Source organism: Xenopus tropicalis, chromosome 4 (assembly GCF_000004195.4).
Source record: "Xenopus tropicalis strain Nigerian chromosome 4, UCB_Xtro_10.0, whole genome shotgun sequence".
Lineage (NCBI taxonomy): Eukaryota > Metazoa > Chordata > Amphibia > Anura > Pipidae > Xenopus > Xenopus tropicalis.
Window position 1 is genome coordinate 135,636,106 of NC_030680.2, and position 15,205 is coordinate 135,651,310.

Genomic DNA, 15,205 nt, shown 5'->3' on the forward strand with positions numbered 1-15,205 from the left:
GGTTTGCTTTTAAACAAGTGACCAGTAAATGCTACCTGCTGATTGGTTGCTATGGGTTACTGCTCCTGGGCAAACTTAGTGCCCTTTTACTACAAACCCCCATAGAATGAATAGGGACTGGGTGATATACTAATCCAGGACTGGATAATTAATTATTAGGGTTAGTTCCAGGCAGTCCTTTAGGCGGCCATACATACACACACCAATGTAGTTAGGCAGTTTGATCGATAACTTCTTTATTAAGTAGGCAGTTCAGTTGTGTGATCTATGTGGTGTCTTGATCATATCTACTTGATACAGCTTCTAAATGCCAGAAAATCCCCTGCCTTTGACAATACTGAGAATTGCCTCTGCTAAAACACACATTTTAAAACAGAGACAATTATCAGTAAATGATCAGCATTGTCTATTTTAGTAGCCACGACAAGTAGCTGCTACTAGTAGCTCTGTGTGTCTTCACCCTTAATGGCAAAACATTTGGTTCAAAGTTATCTGCCCACATCCAGACATTTGGCCTTTGATATACTATAGTCAGTACAATAACCCCAATTTGGGCCTCCGTAAGTTCTGTCACGCCCCTTTTTTGTAATAGGAAGGGCTGTTCCAGTTGCTGATGGGCACAGTTGTTCACAGGTAAGACGCACTTTCCTTTCCTTTTCCTGAGATGCTATTTTCTCTCTTCTGTAAGAAGAAGCCCTGGCATTTCAAGCCTACAGAAGCCCAAAGCAGGGGCGGGCCAAGCCGACAGGGTGCCCTAGCAACCCAGTCAGCCCCCTTGCCCCTGCACCTTCCCCCATTGCCCCCACCGCGTAATGACAACCTGCGGGGGCAATGACAAGGGAGCGTGGATTAGGGGTAGGCAGGAGAAGTTCCTGCCTGGCGCCCCCCAATTGTTCCACCCTAGACAGGTGCCTCTTCTGCCTCCCCCTAGTTCCGGCCCTGGCCAAAGAGCCCCCTCACCAGCCCAATAAATAGTGAGCGTCTATGGCATCTTACAGCAGCCCCTCTGGCATTCCCAGTACACAGAGGCCCAAACAGCCCCCCAGCCCAATAAATAGTGAGTGTGTATGGCATCTTACAGCAGCCCCTCTGGCATTTGCCCGAACCTACAGTACAGTCAGGTCCTGTTGTGCAGATTCCCTTGGCCTTTATATATATATTTCTTTATGGATAGTGAATCAGGATGCTGATAACCTTGCAGCAATGAATATCTTGCAGTTGGGAAGGTGCCCATTTTAGCTGCTAGAGGTAGGCAGACGAGGCAAATGCCTAAGGCACAGCAGCAGGGGGCGCTATTGCACATAGTTTCCTGCCTACCACTAGTTTCCCAACAGCATATAATGGCCCAAAACCTGCCAGTTGATATTTGTTCCACCAGCGCAGACACTAACCACAAGCATGCAGCTATGAGATTAACAACACACACTGACTGGCATCTTCTTAATATATCCCCATCCTGTATATTATATATAACACTGGCCGTGTATGGGCAGATCAGGTCACTCTTTTTACCCCAGCCTGGGGTACTTTCCTACAGAACTTGGCACCACATTCTATTCCCCTGATTCCCTTGCGCTACATGAAGTTTTATTAATAAATAAGTGTTGTACTGGGCATTTCCCTGCTCAGAGCGGGCAAGGGATTCCTGGGAGCATAAAAATGTATTACCCCCCCCCCCCCAACCTGGTGATTTCACATTTTTTCTCTTTCAAATGGACGTGTAGGGGCTGCTAGCGGTGCCTGCCCCCCTGGAGTATATATATATATATATATAGATTGAATACACTGCCACTTTATAATAGGACGAGGCGTGCCCCTTGGATGAATTTGGAATCATTTCTGATTGCAGAGCCGCCGCCTGATTCCGCCACTGGGGGGCGCTCGCTGTGTTAGTTGATGGAAAATAAATCTGTTAAAATAAATGCCCCAGTGCCCCCAGCGCCCCAGAGTCACCTCGAATCCCCTCTCCGTGCTCTTTGCTACCCCCCTGTCGCTTTATAAGCCCAAACAGACGCAGGGTGTAGGCGCTAACTCGGCGCAAACAGGAGCCCCCCATCCATTGCTGCGGACCAGTCATAGGGTGCGCGATTTAATTTCATTTTTTCCCCGCGTCTCCCTGTCATTTGCTCCATGTATCCCGCTGGGGGGCCGCAGGGTCGTCCGGACTGTGGGTGACGGGGCTCAGCGGCCTTCGGGGTGACTGCGGCGGACGGAGAAGGGGCCCGGAATGTGGCCCAACAAACACAAGTTAATGCACAGAGATGCTGCGGCTGTTGTTGTTTCCAACATGGTCCGCCGAGCGACTATAAGATGCAACTGCGCAGCGGCGGCCGCGTCATTTGCTGGAGAGCAGCGACACTGAGCGACTAGCGACACCGACTTAGCGATACCAACTAGCATGGCTCTGGAGCTGGAAGAGAACTTGCATAGCGAGGAGGAGGAGGAGGAAGACGAAGAAGAAGAAGAAGAAGAAGAGGAGGAGGAGGAGGAAGAAGAAGAAGAAGAAGAAGAAGGAGGAATGCAGACGAGAAGCCCCAGCAAAAGAAATAAGGGGGGCGCCTCCTCCTCCTCCTCCTCCTCAGGCTCCGCTAAGAAAAAGAAGAAGAAGAAGAACCAGCCGGGCAGGTACAGCCAACTGGTCGTGGATACGATCCGCAAACTGGGGGAGAGGAACGGCTCGTCCCTGGCCAAGATCTACAGCGAAGCCAAGAAAGTCGCCTGGTTCGACCAGCAGAACGGCCGCACCTACCTCAAGTACTCCATCAAGGCGCTGGTGCAGAACGACACCCTCCTGCAGGTCAAAGGAGTCGGGGCCAACGGCTCCTTCCGACTCAACAAGAAGAAGCTTGAGGGGTTGCCCTTTGAGAAGAAGGCCGCACCGCCGGCCAAGCCGCCCAGCAAGAGGAGGGCCCCCGCCGCCAGCAGCAGCCCGGCCAAAAGCCACAAGAAGGCCAAGCCCAAGCCCACGGCTGAGAAGGAGAAGCCCCAAAAGAGCAGCGTCAAAGCCCCCAGCAAGAGCCACAAGAAAGGGGCCAAAGGCAAGAAAGTGAAGAAGGGGGCCAAGCCCAGCGTGCCCAAGGTGCCCAAGTCCAAGAAGGCGTGAGAATGAGAACTGTGACTGAATCCAGGCTGGGGGGTCTCCTTTCCATCGGTTCTGCTGACCTGTCGGGTATAAGTTCCAGCATTCCCTTGTGACTGTGTTATGGTACATTCTGGGCAAGGGACCTGTGAGCTAGGGATGTCCTACCTGCTGCCCTCTGGCTCTTGCTGAACTACAACTCTCAACTCCCGGCGTGCTGAGACTTTTGGTTCAAAACAGCTGGATGTGCCTCAGGTCGGACATCCCCGGTGTGCAGTCTGTCTCTTCCCCAGCTTTGGCTGAAAGCGAATTCCCAGCACACCCTGACTGTTCTGTGTGACTTTAAATGGTTATTAAGGGTAAAGGGGGGGACTCTGGGCTCTTGCTGAACTACAATTCCCAGTATGTCCAGGTTAACAGATGCAGAGAGTTCAACAATAGCTGGTTGTGTGCCGGTTGGCCCTCCTGCCAGTGCTTCTCTACATATAAAGGAACATGTATGTATGTATACTGATATCTCTAGATATAAAGGAACATGTATGTATGTATGTATACTGATATCTCTAGATATAAAGGAACATGTATGTATGTATACTGATATCTCTAGATATAAAGGAACATGTATGTATGTATACTGGTAGAACTGTAACTGCTGTTTGTAACCACAGCATAGTGCAGGGAGCTGGGAGTTACAGCACACAATGATCCCGAGAAGCACTGACCAACAATTCCTGCTTTAGATTTTGCTTTAGGGACGGGGGCAACTGTTCTCTAGTTAATGGCCTTTAGTAGGTGGGGCAGGAAGCAGACATCCTCTGATCAGCAGTTTTACTTGGTGCAACTGGGCATCTGCCCCCCAACCCCCCCCCCCCCAAGCCTAGAGTGTAAAGTTGCACTTTTTGCATCATTTAACCCTTTTTGTTAATTTCTCAACTGAAGTTGATTGCTTTTAGCCATTCATTATCATTGGAGTTTTTCTATCCCGCCCGCCCCTCCAATCACATTTGGGAAGTCACGTTGCCGGGGCAGCCTGCACAGATCTGTGGTAGTTAGGAATCCGTTGTACAGCACTGATAACAATGTTACAATGCAATACTATTCTGCCACTTCCTTGTGCGATTTAAAATGTCCAGCAGCCTCTCATTGGTTGAATAGCAGCTGTCACCGTGGCAACTTGTAGTGTGGGTGTGTACTGAAGGCTTCACCGAAGGGCTGTGGGAGGGGCCTGCCTAGACTTGTTATGTTCAGGTTATTCGCTTGCTGGGAGCCATATTTCCTTTTGTATATTTTGTGTTGATTACAGTTACTGCATAGCGGTTACATTGCACAGTGATGTCTGTAATGGTTCTGTGTATGGAACAAGTCTGTTTCATTTTCTAATGCTTAGTAAACAACTCTTGCCTACAGCCGTGTGAAATGAGTATATACAGTTACCATCTCAAGTGTTAAAGGGATACTGTCATAAGAATATACTGCCAATGTGTTAGGAACCCCCCCCCCATCCCCCAGGGATTATTATTACTAACCTTAAGGTGGCCATACACATAGCAATTTCGATCAAGAGCGAGATTGTTCCCACCCTCCACTGACGTTCAGGGCTGAATCATCAGATATGGGGGTAGAAACAATAGGAATTCTACCTCCTGTCGATTCAGCCCTGAATGTAGATTTTGCTTGGGCACCTTCAATGGCGCCCGATCAAAATCTTTTAACCTGGCCGATCAATGAGGAGACCAGTATCCGCAGCCTTTTGCGATATCAGTCGCCTCGTCTATCCCCAATACACACTGAATATCGCACGATACAAGGTTTTGCACAATATCATCAGTGCGTTTATGTCCAGCTTCAGACCCCGGGCGCTTCTGTCCTCTAAAAGGTACACTGGGGTCCCTGCCGTTCTGCCTTCTATTCAGGTAAAATCTTTACTGCGTGTGTTCAGGACGCACGAGGAGTATGGATGGGACAGTGTGCTACAGGCCTGTAGTGATACTCGCTGGGGGAAGCTTAACAAATCAGCACCCCCAAGCGAATGTCTCTTCCCTGGTTCTTGTAGATCCACCTTTCCCAGCTCTGTGGGATCCACATGGTACTTCTTATTAAATAACAGCAGTGTCGGACTGGGACCCCAGGGGCCCACCAGAAAACCTTAGACCATAGACCCACTCTCCAAACTATTTTTCCTCCTTTCCCCACCCAACCCCTTTATTCTCCTAGTCTCTTTTATGTACATGCTAGCATCTATTCTTCCATCTATTTCTGCTCTTTGTTCCCATTCAGAAATAGGGAATGACCATGAAACAGGCCAAATGGTCAGGAGCAGGAGGGCCCACTGACACCTGGGCCCACTGGGAGTTTTCCTGGTATCCTGGTGGGCCGGTCCGACACTGAAAAACAGCAGGTGGGCAGAGGAGTTTAAATCACAACTGTTTCACGTCAGAGGGTATTGGCGGTCAAAAACGCCTAGAGGGGTAAGAGAACATGGGGTACATGAGCTCTTTGTGAAAGTAACCCAAAAACACAATGCCAAAGGGTCATCTGCTTGGGGATTGCACACAGGGGCGGCAAAAAGCCGCTCCTGGTAACTTTAAGAGCCGTTTTTAAACCGGAAATTCGGCTCTTCTAGTGCAGAGAGCGCAATTGCTCAGAAGGTAAGCGCTGGGGAGCGGAGGGGGGGGGGGGGGGGGCGGCATCCAGAAGCCGCCTCAGGCGGCGATATGACCAGAATCGCCCCTGATTGCACACATGTTTGCCTGGCTATAACTTCCTTCAGTGTGGGCTACTTACAAAATACAGTGCCCTGTGTGCTACTATTCCAAAGCTCATGCAGAATTTTCTTTTTTCCTGATATGGAAGGAACAGGAGAAGAGAAAATCCTGGGATATAATGATTTGGGTTTCCTGGGCTAGAATATGGCACTGGGTACCAGTCCCTGCCTCACAGCCTGTTGGGAGGTACAGAAAAATAAATAACATTATAAAGGGGCAATAGAGTTACAGTAACCCATATGCCATATGGAAGTAACGGTAAAATAAAGTCACTTAATTTTTCGGCAAAGCGAAACGTGACTGATTCACGCAATGGGTGACTTGGGGGAGATTAGTTGCCCTCGGTAGACTAATCTCCCTCTGGGCCCTTCAGCTCATGTATGGCTGCTTTAAGAAGAAGGTTTTTCAAGCTGAGATCTGGCACAGACATGGAGACCTTTGCAGGTGGGTTTTGCAGCAAGGTGAGTTTTACTCACACATTACTCGCTCTCATATAACTCATAGCAGCCCATACACTCCCATTGCTGCCAGAAAATTACCGACAGCTCTGCTTCAAAGCAGTGGTCACAAATGCAGGGAGTCTGGCACTTGAGCCCAGATAACCAGTTATGGCACCGCCACACCAGTCACTGACTATTGCAACACAGGCTGCAGGTTACTAATACATTTGTTTCCTATTGTGGCAGTTTGTTTTATTAATCACAAATTGCAACAAAACGACAGTATAACCATGAACAGGTGCAGCTTCCATTCACACTTACCAATATAGCAGCTCCATGATTTCTGGGGTTTGGAGGGGTTGAACTTTCCCACAATGCCGTTAGGAATTGCCCACCCTAACAATCAGAACAAACTTTTGTGTCAAACAATTTGGGTGCATAATGTTGGGTCACTTAATCAGTTGCTGCCAGTTGTACCCGTCACCAGAAGGGCCTGTTAAAGGGGCCAGTCGCTTAATGGCAGGTACAAAGGGTGTCTTTAAACTGGCACTAGAGGCAAGAAAAAAATGAGGCCCAAAGGTTCCATTTCTAGTCTGGAGCTTAAACATTTTACATGAAGCTGCCCTGTCAGTGTCTAGACTCTGGGTTAAGGATGCCCACTGAGTACCAACTTACCATTCTTTCTAGCTTCTCAGAAGTACCTGGATATAGTCTGTCTGAGGGGGAAACAAATACTCTAGTGGGGAACTCCCTCTCAGGTTAGACTGCTACACGGCTCTGCTTCTCATATTCCTCTCCTGCATTCTGTTCTTAAAGAAACAGTACAAGTAACTCCTTTTGCATGCCAGCCTCTTTCCCATGCTGCCCTTTAAGGCTTTGTAAGGACATTTTAATGCTGATGGGTTGCCAGTGATTAGGCCAGAAAAGCAGAATGCATAGACAGGGACAGGAGTAGTGGAAGGGATAGGAGTAGTGCCAGAGAAAAGAGATGTGCCAGGGATAGGAGTAATAGAAAGAATAGGAGCAGTGTCAGCAAAGTGTCACATATAGGAGTAGTGTGCAGGATAGGGGAAGTGTCACAGATCACAGGGATCAGAGTAGTAGAAGGGATAGGAGTAGTGCCAGGGATCAGGGTAGTAGAAGGGATAGGACTAGTGCCAGGGATCAGGGTAGTAGAAGGGATAGGAGTAGTGCCAGGGATCAGGGTAGTAGAAGGGATAAGAGTAGTGCCAGGGATCAGGGTAGTAGAAGGGATAGGAGTAGTGCCAGGGATCAGAGTAGTAGAAGGGATAGGAGTAGTGCCAGGGATCAGGGTAGTAGAAGGGATAGGAGTAGTGCCAGGGATCAGAGTAGTAGAAGGGATAGGAGTAGTGCCAGGGATCAGGGTAGTAGAAGGGATAGGAGTAGTGCCAGGGATCAGGATAGTAGAAGGGATAGGAGTAGTGCCAGGGATCAGGATAGTAGAAGGGATAGGAGTAGTGCCAGGGATCAGGATAGTAGAAGGGATAGGAGTAGTGCCAGAGATCAGGGTAGTAGAAGGGATAGGAGTAGTGCCAGGGATCAGGGTAGTAAAAGGGATAGGAGTAGTGCCAGGGATCAGGGTAGTAAAAGGGATAGGAGTAGTGTCAGGGATCAGGGTAGTAAAAGGGATAGGAGTAGTGCCAGGGATCAGGGTAGTAGAAGGGAGAGGAGTAGTGCCAGGGATCAGGGTAGTAGAAGGGATAGGAGTAGTGCCAGGGATCAGGGTAGTAGAAGGGATAGGAGTAGTGCCAGGGATCAGGGTAGTAAAAGGGATAGGAGTAGTGCCAGGGATCAGGGTAATAAAAGGGATAGGAGTAGTGCCAGGGATCAGGGTAGTAGAAGGGAGAGGAGTAGTGCCAGGGATCAGGGTAGTAGAAGGGATAGGAGTAGTGCCAGGGATCAGGGTAGTAAAAGGGATAGGAGTAGTGCCAGGGATCAGAGTAGTAGAAGGGATAGAAGTAGTGCCAGGGATCAGAGTAGTAGAAGGGATAGGAGTAGTGCCAGGGATCAGAGTAGTAGAAGGGATAGGAGTAGTGCCAGGGATCAGAGTAGTAGAAGGGATAGGAGTAGTGCCAGGGATCAGAGTAGTAGAAGGGATAGGAGTAGTGCTAGGGATCAGAGTAGTAGAAGGGATAGGAGTAGTGCCAGGGATCAGGGTAGTAGAAGGGATAGGAGTAGTGCCAGGGATCAGGGTAGTAGAAGGGATAGGAGTAGTGCCAGGGATCGGAGTAGTAGAAGGGATAGGAGTAGTGCCAGGGATCAGAGTAGTAGAAGGGATAGGAGTAGTGCCAGGGATCGGAGTAGTAGAAGGGATAGGAGTAGTGCCAGGGATCGGAGTAGTAGAAGGGATAGGAGTAGTGCCAGGGATCAGAGTAGTAGAAGGGATAGGAGTAGTGCCAGGGATCAGAGTAGTAGAAGGGATAGGAGTAGTGCCAGGGATCATCCGGTTGCCCCACTGCTTGTGATCCCGGCAGTGACTGCTCTGTGTGAATGTGCTGTACAGGGAGCGGAACCCCCGGCTGCTCTATATGAATGTGCTGTACAGGGAGCGGAACCCCCGGCCGCTCTGGGCGATACGAATCATTACATCATTGCGGAATTACGTTTAAAATGAACCATTCGAGAAAGCGTTACCAACCAGTTTAAACGAGCTGCATTTATTACAGCCAATCAGAGGCTGCAAGAACATCCAATCACGTCGAACTGCTCAGGGCAATCCTGAATGTAATAAATTCTCCTTACAGTAACAGGATCGCCAGCCTCATGACAGAAGGAACAGTGCCATCTAGTGGATAATGGAAGAATAACCGCGAAATGTTTTTCTAAATTACAGACTATTGTACCAGCGGCTGGGATTAAAGGGCAAGGAAATGCATAGTATGTGAGGCACCGCCCAGCGACCCGCTACTCTCCTACCGCGGCCATTAAACAGGCCCGAACCAGGTTACTGTTGGCCAGACGTACATTTTGTATCCCTTATTCCCTTATTCCACGCCCTAAAATGATTTTAGGGAACTCAGGATTTTTATTGCCCCCAAGCCCCTCCCTGCCCGGCGCTAAACCTGCCTATGCAAGGCTGGAGGGCCGCAGGTAGGGCATCACTCGTGTTATATAGGTATTATAGCTAACATAGTGTGTTACAGTTCTACCAGGTCTTCCTAAAGGGGCCCCTTGTGAATAAGGCTGAGGGCCAAGTGCAAAGACCCCGCCCTATGAATAACCCCACACACAGTACAATCTCAGTCCCCAAGCGCCGAGTCTGTTTGGGCAACAAAACCAAGATTTTTATCCCTCCCCCTCCCCTTGTTATACAGTGTAATCGGCTCTACTCAGCTGTAAACTGCACAGGCACCTGGGGGGAGGTACCAATATACCGGCACCTGGGGGGGAGGTACCAATATACCGGCACCTGGGGGGGAGGTACCAATATACAGGCACCTGGGGGGGAGGTACCAATATACAGGCACCTGGGGGGAGGTACCAATATACTGGCACCTGGGGGGAGGTACCAATATACTGGCAACTGGGGGGAGGTACCAACATACAGGCACCTGGGGGGAGGTACCAATATACAGGCACCTGGGTGGGAGGTACCAATATACCGGCACCTGGGGGGAGGTACCAATATACCGGCACCTGGGGGGAGGTACCAATATACAGGCACCTGGGGGGAGGTACCAATATACCGGCACCTGGGGGGGAGGTACCAATATACCGGCACCTGGGGGGGAGGTACCAATATACAGGCACCTGGGGGGGAGGTACCAATATACAGGCACCTGGGGGGAGGTACCAATATACTGGCACCTGGGGGGGAGGTACCAATATACTGGCAACTGGGGGGGAGGTACCAACATACAGGCACCTGGGGGGGAGGTACCAATATACAGGCACCTGGGTGGGAGGTACCAATGTACAGGCACCTGGGGGGAGGTACCAATGTACAGGCACCTGGGTGGGAGGTACCAATGTACAGGCACCTGGGTGGGAGGTACCAATGTACAGGCACCTGGGTGGGAGGTACCAATGTACAGGCACCTGGGTGGGAGGTACCAATATACAGGCACCTGGGGGGGAGGTACCAATGTACAGGCACCTGGGGGGGAGGTACCAATGTACAGGCACCTGGGGGGGAGGTACCAATGTACAGGCACCTGGGGGGAGGTACCAATATACAGGCACCTGGGGGGGAGGTACCAATATACAGGCACCTGGGGGGGAGGTACCAATATACAGGCACCTGGGGGGAGGTACCAATATACAGGCACCTGGAGGGATGTACCAATATACTTGCACCTGGGGGGGAGGTACCAATATACTTGAACCTGGGGGGAGGTACCAATATACAGGCACCTGGGGGGGGGGGTACCAATACACTGGCACCTGGGGGGGAGGTACCAATATACTGGCACCTGGGGGGGAGGTACCAATATACAGGCACCTGGGGGGAGGTACCAATATACAGGCACCTGGGGGGGAGGTACCAATATACAGGCACCTGGGGGGTAGTTACCAATACACTGGCACCTGGAGGGATGTACCAATATACTTGCAGCTGGGGGGTAGTTACCAATACACTGGCAGCCTGGCGGGGAGGTACCAATATATTTGCACCTGGTGGGTAGGTACCAATATATTTGCACCTGGGGGGGAGGTACCAATATACTGGCACCTGGAGGGATGTACCAATATACTTGCACCTGGGGGGGATGTACCAATATACTTGCACCTGGGGGGGATGTACCAATATACTTGCACCTGGGGGGGATGTACCAATATACTTGCACCTGGGGGGGATGTACCAATATACTTGCACCTGGAGGGATGTACCAATATACTTGCACCTGGGGGGGATGTACCAATATACTGGCACCTGGGGGGTAGTTACCAATATACTGGCACCTGGGGGGAGGTACCAATATACTGGCACATGGGGGGGGGTGAATTTTAATTTTTCCTTAAGGTATTACAAGCAGTGTGTGCGGTAAGTACTTGTTGTGTCGGTCCGGCCTTCCAATCCCTGGGGGGCACCGGAGTACCATTCCCACTTTATGAGAGAGGTGCTGGCAGTGCGGCTTGCAGCCGATTGGATAATGGAGTGGGGGCACAAGCCTGGGGGGGTTGTTGGTGTATCGGTCCCCCCTTCAACAACCCCAATCCATGGGGTGAGCCCCGACTCCCGGCCTCCCGCCCCCCCGGATCACGTGAGTGTGTTACTTGCCCCGGGGAATCTCCCGGGTATCTCCCGCCCCCACAGCCCGACAGTGCCCGGGGCAGTTGCACCGAATCCTTTCTGGGACGCACTTTTGTCATTGCGGGTTCCGGCCCGGTACTAACTTTATCGAATAGCAGTAATTTACCCCTAAAACCCCCACCTCCCCTCCGCCTTTCGCCTCACAGCCGGGGTAGCAGCGACTAAATCGCAGATTTCTGAGTCAATTTCACCGCGACGACTCCGAATTCGTGCGCCTAGGGATGAGGAGAAGCCTGGGGGTCCCGGGTCGCTCGGTACCGGCCCAGGGGTGGGTGAGACTGGGGGCGGAGCCCGCTATAAAGAGGCTGCAAGAAACACAAGTTGCCGCTGAGAAGCGCCAGGACCTGTTATTGTTCCCAACGCGGTCCGCACGCTAGATATAAAACCGGGCGGAGACTGGCGGGGCCGTTACACGTATCGGAGCATTGAGAGAGCAGCACCATGGCACCGCAGCCCGAAACCGCTCCCGAAGCTCCGCTAACTCCCGCACAGCAAGTCAGAGCCTCCCCTTCAAAGTCCCCAAAGAAAAGAAAGAAGAACCAGCCGGGCAGGTACAGCCAACTGGCGGTCGATACGATCCGCAAACTGGGGGAGAGGAACGGCTCGTCCCTGGCCAAGATCTACAGCGAAGCCAGGAAGGTGCCCTGGTTCGACCAGCAGAACGGCCGCACCTACCTCAAGTACTCCATCAAGGCGCTGCTGCACAACAAGACCCTCACTCAGACCCGGGGGGTCGGGGCCAACGGCTCCTTCCGACTCAACCTGGAGACCCTGAAGGGGATGCAGGGGCGCAAGAAACCCTCCGTAGCCAAGCGGCCCGTCAGCAAGGCACCCCGGGCCCCCAGGGGCCACACCAAGAGTCACGCCAAGGGCCACAAGGCGAGCCCCAAGAAGGCGGGACGTGCCAGGGTAGCGGCCAAGAGCCCAAAGAAAGCGGGACGTGCCAGGGTACCAGCCAAAAGCCCCAAGAAGGCGGGACGTGCCAGGGTAGCGGCCAAAAGCCCCAAGAAACCCCGAACCCCTCAGAAGGGCACACGAAGCATGAAGCGTAGGCAGCCCAGAGCCAGGCTGGTATAAAGTACAAGGGACTATGGACACTAGGGCTGTGCTTTCCCATTAAATAACCTTCCGCTTCTCACTGACTGTCCCTCTTGTGTTTCTTGCCCGACCCCCAGTGCCGAGTAGGGATCTGTAGCGCTTCTATTGGGGCACTTACCTTGTGCGTCTGACAGGGAGGGGCCAGCTGGCTTTCCTATTGGCTGGGCTAAACTCTCAGCATCTCCTCAGCGCTGTGTGGGGTAATAAAGCCCCCTTTCTTGTAGGAGTCCGGGCAGCAGCTTTCCAGGCACTTGACTCCTTGTATTCCTGTAGATTTCAATGCTTTGGTATTAAACAGGTTTTGTATTTACACATGGCTGTACTTGTGTGTGTGGGGGGTGTGATGGGCACATGCTGGGGGGGCTCCTATGGGTGCCATTAGCCTTGGGGGGAGGCTCCTATGGGTGCCATTAGCCTTGGGGGGGAGGCTCCTATGGGTGCCATTAGCCTTGGGGGGGGAGGCTCCTATGGGTGCCATTAGCCTTGGGGGGGGGGGAGCTCCTATGGGTGCCATTGGCCTTGGGGGGAGGCTCCTATGGGTGCCATTAGCCTTGGGGGGAGGCTCCTATGGGTGCCATTAGCCTTGGGGGGAGGCTCCTATGGGTGCCATTAGCCTTGGGGGGAGGCTCCTATGGGTGCCATTAGCCTTGGGGGAGGCTCCTATGGGTGCCATTAGCCTTGGGGGAGGCTCCTATGGGTGCCATTAGCCTTGGGGGAGGCTCCTATGGGTGCCATTAGCCTTGGGGGGGGGGGTTCTTATGGGTGCCATTGGCCTTGGGGGGGGGGTTCTTATGGGTGCCATTGGCCTTGGGGGGGGGGGGGGGGGGTTCTTATGGGTGCCATTGGCCTTGGGGGGGGGGTTCTTATGGGTGCCATTGGCCTTGGGGGGGGGGTTCTTATGGGTGCCATTGGCAGTAATGGGCACAACTCAGTGCCAAACCATCAGCCATCTGGGCAATTAATAGGGCACTTTCTATTCTATTCTCCATTCCACCTCATACGCTGTCTGCTCTCCCTTCCACCCATTTTGCTAGCTATTACACTCTCTGCTGTTCTTTCCATTTTATTTCTACTTTCCATATTATTCTCCCTATTCATACCCCATGTTATATTTCCCATTTGCCCCCCCCCCCCCCCCATATTTTTATCTATTGCTCTTACTTTCCACCCACCCTTCCCTCTTCCATTTCCTTCTTTGTAGCCTTTATTTCTTCTGTTGGACCCCCATCCCCCTATAATCTGCCTTCACCTTCTGATTTCCCAGGGGTTTCTATCTGTTGCTTGTTACATCCCAGGGTAACAGGTTCCACTGTTTTGTATTGGTCCCACCCAGTAGGTATGGGGATCTTATATTAACCCCGTGTGCCACTGCCATACAATCTAGTTTCCACACAAAGTACCATCATGTTGATGCTGGGAATCCTGCAAGATAGCATTTTTGAAATGCACCCCGATGGGGCAGCCCATAGGAATATATATATATATTACTGAAATCCTCTCTGGCCTCTGCCTGTTACAGTCGAGCAGCCCCTGCTAGTCATGGTTTTTGGGGTATTTCTAATTAAACTTGGGGCAGTGGAATCTGCAGGGAACTCAATGCTCTCAGTTTTTTTTTGTGAAAGGGTGAAAATAGAGTTCAAAATAAATCTACTTGTATCATTTATAGAAATACATGCAGGGGGGCCCTTGCGCCACTCCCCACAACCCAGTTAACAGCACTTCCCCCAGGGAACGCTCGGGCCACTCTGATAGTACTGGGGCTTAGCCTGGTGCCCATAGAACAAGAATAAAGGAAAATAATCTCATATTTACCTTGATTTTCCTTTCCTGGACAACTCCATGTCATTATCTGCCAGTAAGTTATGACTTGGACAGAGAAAAGAGATTCAGCATCCACAAAATGCCGTTGGGGCAAATTTACCAATGTGTGGGATTAGAGTACTGACCAACTCACGTTTATATCCTTTAATATGGAATTTTTTTTAGAAGTGTATATATAAAATACTCTTTCACCCATTGATAATTACACCTCTAAAATGAATAGAAAGTGGGTGTGTTTTTCTGCAGTGAGCCCTAATTTTGCACTTCCCTTAACTTCTGATATAGGCACACGGGTTTGGGATCTATTATCCAGAATGCCTGGGACCTGGACTGTTCTGAATAAGGCATCTTTCCACAATTTGGATCTCCATACCGTAATATTTAAAACAGCCCTACTGGGCTTGTTAAATGCTTAAATGATTTTCTAGTAGCCTTACGATATGGAGAGACAAATTACAGAAAGATCCCCAATACAGAAAACCCAAGGTCTCGAGCATTCCAGATTAGGGATCCTATAGCTGCACTTTCATTAGACACACTGAAAGGCAAATGCGTGTCTGTTTAATAAAAGGGTCTAATATATGTGAATCTGCTATGGTCACTGAAGGGTGGGCACACAGGGTGGGACTGGAAGGCAGAACCCCAAGAGAAAACCTGGTGGTCTCAGGCCCCCGTGCGCCCCGTCATTCCAGCTCCACTGCCTGCTTGGCATAGGAAGACTGGTATG

At 51.1% G+C, this 15,205-nt stretch overlaps 2 protein-coding genes across 2 annotated transcripts; both read left to right on the forward strand.

Moving 5' to 3' along the window:
• The first annotated feature begins 2,362 nt into the window (after positions 1-2,362).
• MGC69473 (uncharacterized protein mgc69473) lies at positions 2,363-4,483 on the forward strand. Its single transcript, NM_001001233.1, is given in 1 exon segment — positions 2,363-4,483. A coding segment is annotated over 1 exon segment (705 nt). The 5' UTR covers positions 2,363-2,398; the 3' UTR covers positions 3,104-4,483.
• Positions 4,484-11,996: 7,513 nt separating this feature from the next.
• Positions 11,997-12,967, forward strand: h1-1 (H1.10 linker histone). Its single transcript, NM_001016699.2, has one exon. It carries the CDS (start codon positions 12,001-12,003, stop codon positions 12,634-12,636), a length of 636 nt encoding a protein of 211 aa, NP_001016699.1. The 5' UTR covers positions 11,997-12,000; the 3' UTR covers positions 12,637-12,967.
• The last annotated feature ends 2,238 nt before the right edge of the window (positions 12,968-15,205 follow it).